Source organism: Salvia miltiorrhiza, chromosome 2, assembly GCF_028751815.1.
Source record: "Salvia miltiorrhiza cultivar Shanhuang (shh) chromosome 2, IMPLAD_Smil_shh, whole genome shotgun sequence".
NCBI lineage: Eukaryota > Viridiplantae > Streptophyta > Magnoliopsida > Lamiales > Lamiaceae > Salvia > Salvia miltiorrhiza.
This window is the reverse complement of record NC_080388.1, coordinates 43,364,028-43,374,374: the sequence shown is the minus strand read 5'-3', so window position 1 is coordinate 43,374,374 and position 10,347 is coordinate 43,364,028. Positions and strand designations below refer to the sequence as shown.

Genomic DNA, 10,347 nt, shown 5'->3' with positions numbered 1-10,347 from the left:
TTTTTTGGTGGGTCCCACTTGTCCCAGCCTTGGCCCGGCAGTAGCGGCTGCCTTCGTCATCTCCGCACGAGAGCAGCGCCGCCGTCCGTTCTCCAGATCCGACGACGCCGCCGCCTCCCTCCATTTCGCTCCCCCTGCTCTCCCAGCCCTGGCCCAACAGCAGCGGCTGCCTTTTTCATCTCTGCACGAGAGCAACGACGTCGTCCGTTCTCCAGATCCGGCGACGCCGCCGCCTCCCTCCATCTCGCTCCCCCTGCTCTCCCAACCCTGGCCCGGCAGCAGCGGCTGCCTTCGTCATCTCTGCACGAGAGCAACGACGTCGTCCGTTCTCCAGATCCGGCGACGCCGCCGCCTCCCTCCATCTCGCTCCCCCTGCTCTCCCAGCCCTGGCCCGACAGCAGCGGCTGCCTTCGTCATCTCTGCACGAGAGCAACGACATCGTTCGTTCTCCAGATCCGGCGACGCCGCCGCCTCCCTCCATCTCGCTCCCCCTGCTCTCCCAGCCCTGGCCCGGCAGCAGCGACTGCCTTTGTCGTCTCTGCACGAGAGCAGCGGCGTCGTCCGTTCTCCAGATCCGGCGACGCCACCGCCTCCCTCCATCTCGCTCCCCCTGCTCTCCCAGCCCTGGCCCGACAGCAGCGGCTGCCTTCGTCATCTTCGCACCGATAAATATATATATATATATATATATATATATATATATATATATATATATATATAAAGTAAACAGTTGTTAAGTAGGCGTTAGGGCTAAGGGTGTAACTGTTCGATTTTAATTAGTTTAGGGGTTTATTTGCCACACCCCTTGCCATAGGGTGTTCAATGCAATAAGGGTTTTCACGTTAAGGGCTTATTTGATACTTAACCCTAAATTTAATGATGTTTTAATTGTAATTTGCAAATGACTAATAAAAATGAGTGTTAATTAACAAATATTAGACAGTTTGGCCGAGTGGTCTAAGGCGCCAGATTTAGGCTCTGGTCCGAAAGGGCGTGGGTTCAAATCCCACAGCTGTCAATTTTTTTTTTCGTTTTCCAGTTCTTTATTTTTCATTTTGTTCAAAATTTCGATATTCTTTTTTTTTTTGTTTAATGTTGGTTTTCCGGTTCTTTATTTTTCATTTTGCTCAAAATTTATCAGAATGTTTTTTTACATTTTAATTTTCTACTTTTTAAATTTATCGATTTTTTTTATTTCTTATTTATCAGAATTTATTTTTTTTAATGTTGGTTTTCCAGTTCTTTATTTTTCATTTTGTTCAAAATTTCGATATTCTTTTTTTTTTTTTGTTTAATGTTGGTTTTCCGGTTCTTTATTTTTCATTTTGCTCAAAATTTATCAGAATGTTTTTTTACATTTTAATTTTCTACTTTTTAATTTATCGATTTTTTTTATTTCTTATTTATCAGAATGTATTTTATTTAATGTTGGTTTTCCAGTTCTTTATTTTTCATTTTGTTCAAAATTTCGAATAAAATGTTCCTTGGTGTATTTTTTCCTATTCTTTTTTTTTTTTCATTTTAATTTTCTACTTTTTTCATTTATCGAATTTTTTATGTCTTATTTATCAGAATTTTATGTTATTTAATGTTGGTTTTCCAGTTCTTTAATTTTCATTTTGTTCAAAATTTCGAATAAAATGTTCCTTGACGTCAATTTTATTTTTCATTCCTCGTTGTCAATTTAATTTTTCTAGGTTTCATTTATCACATTTTATTATTTTTCTATATCTTTTCATAATTCTCATGTTTTATTTAATTTTTTTATATTTTCCAATTTATCAAAAAGAAAATTGGTTATTAGCAGCCTAATTAAATACACTTATTTGGGGAGTAGTTTGATTTTGCACATGAACTTTGAAAGATGTAAAAAATACATAACTTTAATGTTGTAGCAATTTTGCCACAAATTCAACTTTTGCTCAAATTAAAGCTGACGTGGCAAATCGAAATATCGACATGTACTCATCGGACGTTTTGAAAAATGACATTGTATATATAGGACATCTCTTAAAAGATATAGTATAAGACATCTAAACCCGTAAATCTTAAGATTTTAATAGAGTTCGAAATCTAGAATTTGAATTTGTGATAAAATTGATACAACATTAAAATTCATGTACTCCATTTTTTAATGTTTGTTTTTTTTCCAGTTCTTTATTTTCATTTTGTTCAAAATTTCGAGTATAATGTTCCTTGTTGTCAATTTTATTTTTCTATATACGTTTTCATTTATCAGATTTTATTTTATTTTTCTCTTTTAATTTATCATGTTTTCTTTTGTTTTTCTGTTTTCTCATTTATCGATATTTTTTTTCTCATTTATCAGAAATTCTGTTATTTAAGTTTGTTTTCTAGTTCTTTATTTTTCATTTGTTCAAAGTTTCGAATAGAATTCCTTCCTTGGAACTAACATATTGTTAAAAAAAATATTTGAATATGCTTTTTCTAATCATATGTCAATGTCAATACTCCTATTCCAATTTCAGATTTTTCATTGAATTCTGTTGTTTAATATGTTTTCCAGTTATTTTTATTTGTTGAATTTGTTCAAAATTTTGAATACAATAACCCTTTTGTTTGAACTATATTGTTTAAAAGAATCTTCGAATGCCTGATCTCATCATATTTCAATGTATATATATTTGAGCTTCATATTTTTTTACATCAACACTTGCATGTATAATTCCTACGTACATAATAATGTAGAAACAAAATCACAAACACTTGGGAGTTGGAAGTGATGCTAAAGCCCCCCCAAAAAGAAAGAATCTGATGCTAAACAATCACGAGCTCATATAGCTCAATAGGAAAAATACAAAAAGCTACTAGAAGCTATTCTGATTTCCAAAATCCCATATACATATCAATAGATGCATGCATCTCTCTCTCTCTCTCCCCATACAGAGTTATGCACTATATGCATGCATACGCGTGTGTGTGAGAGAGAGAGACATGTGACCAAACTAGCTACTAGAAGCCATTCATATGTATATAATTTCCAAAATCCATATCAATATATATAGGAGTATATATTAATTACTTTTATATAGTATAACTAAAATTCAGCAGTAAGTACGTGCATGAGAGAGATAGAGAGTGCTACCACTTGGAGTTGCTCACATCGTACACCACCCCACTTGGGCAGCCTATCATATTTGCTAGTATCAGTCAACTTAATGTATATATCTCCAACTTTCGTCTTCAACCCTACATTGCTGCACATTATCTGATTTTATTATATTTTACATGTCAATACAAATCCCACAAAATTCTGTTCACATTGCAAACCACCCCCTCTCATTACCGACACCAAAATAAACCATACATGTTTGGTTTCACTCATTCTCAAACTCAATTAAAAAACGTATTACAATATCTCGATCTTGATCATACTTTGACTCCATGAGTTGACTTCATATCTATAAATTCTTGACCCAAAAAGGAAAAGTAAAAAGAAAAACAAGAAACCATGTTCTTTCAAGTGATCATACTCATACTACTCTCAACTTTCCTTCTCGGAGCTCTCTCACTACCCCAATCCGAAGTCCAAGCCTTGAAGGCCTTCAAAAACTCGATCACCCACGACCCGACGGGCGCCCTCCTCGACTGGGACGAGGCCGCCCGCCACCACTGCAACTGGACCGGAGTCACATGCGATCCATCTACGCGAAATGTCATCAACATCACCATGGTGGACAAGCAGTTGCAAGGCGAGATCTCCCCATTCCTCGGAAATCTCTCGAGCTTGGAGGTACTCGACTTAACCCTAAACTCGTTCACCGGCCCAGATCCCCACCCAACTAGTCTCGTGCACGCACCTCACACAGCTGATCCTCTACCAAAACTCTGTCTCCGGCCCCATCCCACCGGAGCTCGGACGCTTGGCAAACCTGCAGCTGCTAGACCTTGGGGATAACTCTCTCAACGGGAGCATCCCCGACGCCCTATGCAACTGCAGTGAGCTACTACTACTAGGCCTAAACAGCAACAACCTCACAGGGCAAAATCCCACAACAAATAGGCAACCTAGTTAACCTACAAATGTTTACCACTTATAGAAACAATTTAGAGGGCTCAATACCTAATTCAATCGGGAATTTGACACAAATGCTAGCTTTTGATCTAAGTGAAAACATGCTAACCGGCAAAATCCCTCAAGAAATAGGATCCATGTCAAATTTAGAGATCCTTCAACTCCATATAAACCTCATCTCTGGCGAGATCCCACCCCAACTCGGCCAATGCACGAAGCTCGTCAACCTGCAATCTCTACACGAACCGCCTCAACGGAGCCATCCCACACGAGCTCGGGCGCTTGGTGGATCTACAAGACCTGCGACTATACTGGAAACAAGCTGAGGTCAAGCATCCCAACCACATTATACCAGCTAAGGTCACTCATCCACTTAGGCCTCTCCCAAAACGAGCTCTCCGGCTCGATTTCACCGGAGATAGGCTCCCTAGCATCCCTGGAGACCCTGACGCTCCACTCCAACAACTTGAGCGGCGAAATCCCTCCAAACATAACGCGTTTGAGCAACTTGTCGTACATCTCCCTCGGCTTCAACTCGCTCACGGGGCCCATCCCCGCAGAGATCGGGCTGCTGCACAACCTGATGAACCTCACGGCCAACGACAACGCCCTAGAGGGTCCCGATCCCCGCCACCATCACCAACTGCACGCGCCTCCTCGTCATCTCATTGGCTTACAACCGGATCACGGGCAGGATCCCACACGGCCTCGGCCGCTTGCCTAACCTAACCTTCAGTGTCCCTGGGCAGGAACGCCCTCTACGGAGACATCCCCGATGATCTCTTCAACTGCTCTAAGCTGCAGGTGCTGGACTTTAGTTGGAACTCCTTCAACACGACGCTCAATCCTCTGGTCGGAAAAGCTTTCGAGGCTCACGACTTTGAGAGCTATAGGATGCTGCATTTTTTGGTGAAATCCCAAGAGAGATGGGCAACTTGAGCTCACTCGTTTACTTGGACCTTCCCGAAAACAGAATTTCTGGCCTAATCCCAATACAAGTTTCTAGACTTTCATTGCTGCAAGGCCTCTCTTTGAATGATAACCAACTCCAAGGAGAGATTCCACAAGAAATCTCTCTCCTCAAACACCTCACTGATCTTCAATTACAGAGGAATCAACTGATAGGCTCAATCCCAGCTTCTCTCTCAGAACTCGACTTTCTCTCCTACTTGGACCTCAGTGGGAACAACCTCAACGGCACCATTGATGCAGCCCTAGCCCGTCTCATCCGTCTCACGAATCTTGACCTGTCAGACAACCGTCTCACCGGCTCCATTCCCGCACCGGTGATTGCAGGGATCAAGAACCTGCAGCTCAAACTCAACCTCTCACACAACTTGTTGAAAGGATCAATCCCAGATGAGATAGGCATGCTAGAAATGGTCCAATCAATCGACATCTCCAACAACGACCTCTCAAACACCATTCCTCGTTCCATCAGAAGCTGCAAGAACTTGATCTCTCTTGATCTCTCTAGCAACAATCTTTCCGGTCAAGTTGAACAAGACATTTTCCCTCAGCTCACTCAGCTCGTCAGCTTGAACCTCTCGAGAAATCAACTAGACGGCGCCCTACCTCAAAATCTTGCAAATTTGAGGCATCTCTCAACGCTTGATCTATCACAAAACAAGTTCACAGGCAGCATCCCACAGTCCTACGCCAACATCTCGAGCTTGAAGCATCTCAATCTCTCCTTCAATCTGCTCCAAGGCCGCGTTCCTGAGCTCGCAACCACTGCTAGTTTACAAGGGAATCCATCTCTCTGCGGCACAACTCATCTTCCACGATGTACAACCAGGAAAAGCAACAAGAGAGGCCTACTAATAATCATGGTACCTCTTGTTTGTGCTACTATACTGCTAATCATCCTGCTCTCAGCACTCTATGCTTTTCGAAAAAAAACCAAGAAAAGCAGTCCCAAAAGCGCACCCCCTGCAGCAGCAATCGCCCTCAAAAGATACGAAGCAAAGGAGCTAGCAACGGCTACGAATTCCTTCAGCCACGAAAACATAATCGGCTCCACCAGTCTGAGCACAGTCTACAAGGGAAAACTGGAAGACGGGCGGGTGATAGCAGTGAAGAAGCTGAATTTGGAGCAGTTTGCAGCAGAGTCATGATAAATGCTTCTACAGAGAGGCCAATATATTAGGGCAGCTACGCCATAAGAATCTGGTGAAGGTGCTGGGGTACGCGTGGGAGAGTCGAAAGATGAAGGCATTGGTGCTTGAATTCATGGAGAATGGAAACTTGGAGGAGATGATACATGGGTGGTCTGATGAGGATGGTTGGAGCTTAGGCGAACGCGTTGAGGCATTGGTCTCGATTGGTGCTGGATTGGTGTACTTGCACTCTGGCTATGACTTCCCCATTGTGCATTGCGACTTGAAGCCTTCCAACGTGCTTCTTGATGCCGCTTTAAGGCCTCGTGTCACTGACTTTGGGACTGCTAGGATGCTCGGCCTTCATTCCGACAACGCCATCTCTGCTTCCTCTGCGTTTCAAGGCACCATTGGATACTTAGCTCCAGGTACACAACACACTTCATCTTCGCTTTGTTTTTTTTGAAACTTGACCAAACAATCACGCACATTTCTTGATATGCACCAGAGCTAGCATACATGAGGAAAGTTACAACGAAAGTAGACGTGTTCAGCTTCGGCATCATAATGATGGAGATGATCACCAAGAGGAGGCCAACGGGGCTCGCAGCAGAAGATGGATCCCCAATCACCTTATCACAGCTAGTTCATCAAACACTTGGACTCGGAACCAACGGCCTAGATCAAATTGTGGATCCTTATCTCACATCATCTACGACCAAGAATCACGAGGCGTTGGAAGGCCTGCTCCATCTCGCCCTCTCCTGCACCATCCAGGCCCCTGAAAATCGGCCTAATATGGATCAAGTGCTGGCTTCTCTCTCTAAGATTCGTAACATGAGCTAGCTACAAGTGCCTTTCTCACTTCATTGTGAAGTTGGATAGTTTTTAGTGAGAGAAAAGTGTCAGCTTAAATGCACCAACATGCTAGCTTCTGTAACACAAGCTGTTCGAAATAATGAATCCATAGCCACAGATTTACAGCATGATCAATATGAAAGTCATTTATGCATAAGTAATAATCTATCGAATCCTCCATGATTGTAATATTTTTGCATTTGTTCCACTCGCGTCTCACTATTAAAATCACTATTCTAATAATATTATGATAACAATAACACCATAAACTTACTTTATACCTCACCCTTACAAGTAATCCCCATTTACTTTAAACTCTAAGCACATTTTTCATAATTTCCGTGTTAAAGATCGACAAGAAATAACGAATAACGCGAGACACACTGTTTACGTGGTTCGATCCTTGAGGGATCTACGTCCATGGGCCAAAGGAATGTTGAGATTTTATTCACGAACACAAAGAGTAATTACTGTAACAACCACGAGCTAATTGAGCAATTAATCTACCTCGACAAACTCAGAAAAGGAGGAAAGAAAGTACAACTCTCTCTTAGCTCTCAAGAAACTGTAAATCACACACACCAACTGTGAGAAAATGAGCTGCGAAGAAGATGAAATCAGAGCCCCACCCCGACACTTGATTAAAGTTAAGCCCTTGGATCGCGATCAACGGCTGAGATAAATCTTCCCATCCTGCAACTAAACCCTTCCGTCTTTAGTAATTTGCAAACGAGCCCTTCCTCCCAGATAATTAGACATTGATGAGGTAGATGACGCGGCATGCACATTTGGCAGTGGTTTACGACAACTTATCCTACGTTGGATTTCTTTGGGCCAAAAAATCTCAACCATTTGCTTTATCCAATCAGAATTTGACAATTATTCGGATGCATGGATTGCAAACTTTAACCGACAACTTGAATTTAAACAAACATTGTGTTGCTACCACCCTATAATTACATAACTAAAATTGTAAAACCTACTCAAAATTGTGTCGACGATAATTATGTTTTTACCATTTTCTTCTGTACATAATAAATACACCATTATATTTTAATAAATATATCTGTTGAGTTTGTCTTCCACTTTGATGTGGGCCCCAAACCTTTTGACATTTGAGCCACAACTTTTTGACTATATTAGTTGTGCAGATTAATTGAAGTTCAACAATTGCAGCTTCAACAATTGCTGCTGCTCATTTTTCAACAATCGGCAGCTCAATTTTGCCTATAAATTGAGGCTCATTCTGCCAAATGAGAGTGTGCAGAAGAGAAAAGAAAAGTGAGGCAACAAGAGAGAGTTTGGTGAGTGCTTTTTTTGAGAGAAGAAAATTGTGAGGAAAAATCATAGGATTTTTTCATCTCTCTTAAAATAGTAGCTCAGTCCTCTTGTGTTTTCCAAGTTATTAAACTTGAGATTTGTGTTTCCCCTATTTTGTGTAGGGAGAATTTTGTAAGCCTACTATATACATAGTGGAAGATTTCTAGACTACGGTCTCGTGGTTTTTCCCATTTTGGGTTTTCCACGTAAAAATTCTTGTCTCATATTTTCTTATATTTTGCACCAAATATTTTTCTTGGTTTGGATCCCATTTTGTAATCCAGCAAGAGGGAAAAGAATTATCCTGGTTCCGCTGTGCAAGTGTCATTTATTTTGACACTCGTGAATATTTATTCACCACTTTTCCCAACAAGTGGTATCAGAGCCAGGTTGGTTCTGAGGCGGATTAAAAATGGAGAAATCGTCGTCGCTTGGTGGTATGTTCAAATTGAACGGATCAAATTACTCAATTTGGAAGCCAAGCATGTTGGATCTTCTCTATTGTAAGGATCTCTATTTGCCCTTACATGGAGATGATGCCAAACCAAAGGATATGAGTGATGATGAATGGCTCATCATGCACAGAAAAACAGTTGGTTACGTCCGGCGCTTCATTGAACACAGTATTTTTCATCATTTTGCTAATGAGGAAAAAGCTGACGTTCTTTGGAAGAAAATGGAAGCTATGTTTGAAAGGAAAAATGCTTTAAACAAAGCTTCCATCATCAGAAAAATCGTTCGCTTGCGATATGCGGAGGGTGCCAACATGACGGAGCACCTCAATGCATACCAGGGTCTTATCAACCAATCCACCAACATGAAGATTTCTCTTGATGATGAAGTCGTAGCTTTATTGCTACTTAGTTCGTTGCCGGACAGTTGGGACACTCTTGTAGTGTCAATCAGCAACTCGGCTCCAGGTGGAGCACTGACCTTGCAGATGGTCAAAGATTGTCTTCTTAATGAAGAATCCAGAAGAAAAGATCAAGAACGTTCTTCTGAGACAAAGGCGATGATTGCTGAAAACGGAGATCGAGGGAGAAGTAAAAGTAAAGGCTCTCAATACTCGAGAGATAAATCCAGGGAGAAGTCTAAACCCAGAAAAGACTTCAAATGCCATTATTGCGGTGGTCCAAACCACTATGAGAGAGACTGCAGAAAGAAGAAAAGAGATCAAGCGCGTGGAAATAATGAAAATGCTGAGAAAGACACAACAGCAGTTGCAACTGATGGCGATGTTGTCGTAGTTTGCGATGATGCTTTTGTGAGTTCGTCATGCCAACAAACAGACTGGATCGTTGATTCAGGTGCATCATATCACATTTCACCACATCGTGATATGTTTGCATCCTACACCGGTGGCAGCTTTGGCAAAGTCAGAATGGCCAATCATGGTGTGACAGAAGTTGCTGGTATAGGAGACATTGTCCTGCTTACTGACACTGGATGTAAGCTTATCTTAAAAGATGTCCGACATGTTCCTGATATCAGACTCAATATTATTTCCACTGGCAAGCTCGACGATGATGGCTACATCAACCATTTCGGCGAAGGAAAATAGAAGCTAATCAAAGGCTCTCTAATTGCAGCAAAGGGTAGAAAGCAAAATTCTCTCTACATGATGCATGCAACGTTGTCCAATGGAGAGGTGAATGCAGTCGTCAAAAATTCCTCTATTGAGATATGGCATAAGAGGCTTGGGCATCTGAGCCAGAAAGGTCTGGAGATCTTGGCTAGAAGAAGCCTCATCCCTGAGGTTAAAGGAATGCACTTGGAAACCTGTGTTGATTGTTTGGCTGGAAAACAACGCAGAGTTGCATTCAAGAGCTTCTCTCCCTCAAGAAGAGCTCAACCTCTTGATTTGGTGCACACAGATTTGTGCTACATGAAAGACAGAACTCTTGGTGGCGCACTATATTTCGTCACTTTCATTGACGATTTTTCGAGGAAAGTCTGGTGTTTTGCTTTAAAAACCAAAGACCAAACGTTGGAGGTCTTTAAGAATTTTCAAGCAAAAGTCGAGAGACAAACAGG

General features: G+C 41.6%; 1 protein-coding gene and 1 non-coding gene across 2 annotated transcripts; both read left to right on the top strand.

Annotated features, from left to right (window-relative positions):
* The first annotated feature begins 938 nt into the window (after positions 1-938).
* Positions 939-1,018, top strand: TRNAL-UAG (transfer RNA leucine (anticodon UAG)). Its single transcript has one exon. It is a non-coding gene; the product is annotated as a tRNA-Leu (tRNA).
* A 2,417-nt stretch (positions 1,019-3,435) lies between these two features.
* LOC131013589 (LRR receptor-like serine/threonine-protein kinase FLS2) lies at positions 3,436-7,121 on the top strand. Its single transcript, XM_057941716.1, is given in 10 exon segments — positions 3,436-3,787; positions 3,789-4,001; positions 4,003-4,266; positions 4,268-4,348; positions 4,350-4,655; positions 4,657-4,770; positions 4,772-4,930; positions 4,933-6,150; positions 6,152-6,563; positions 6,644-7,121. Coding segments are annotated over 10 exon segments (3,420 nt in total). The 5' UTR covers positions 3,436-3,472; the 3' UTR covers positions 6,982-7,121.
* The last annotated feature ends 3,226 nt before the right edge of the window (positions 7,122-10,347 follow it).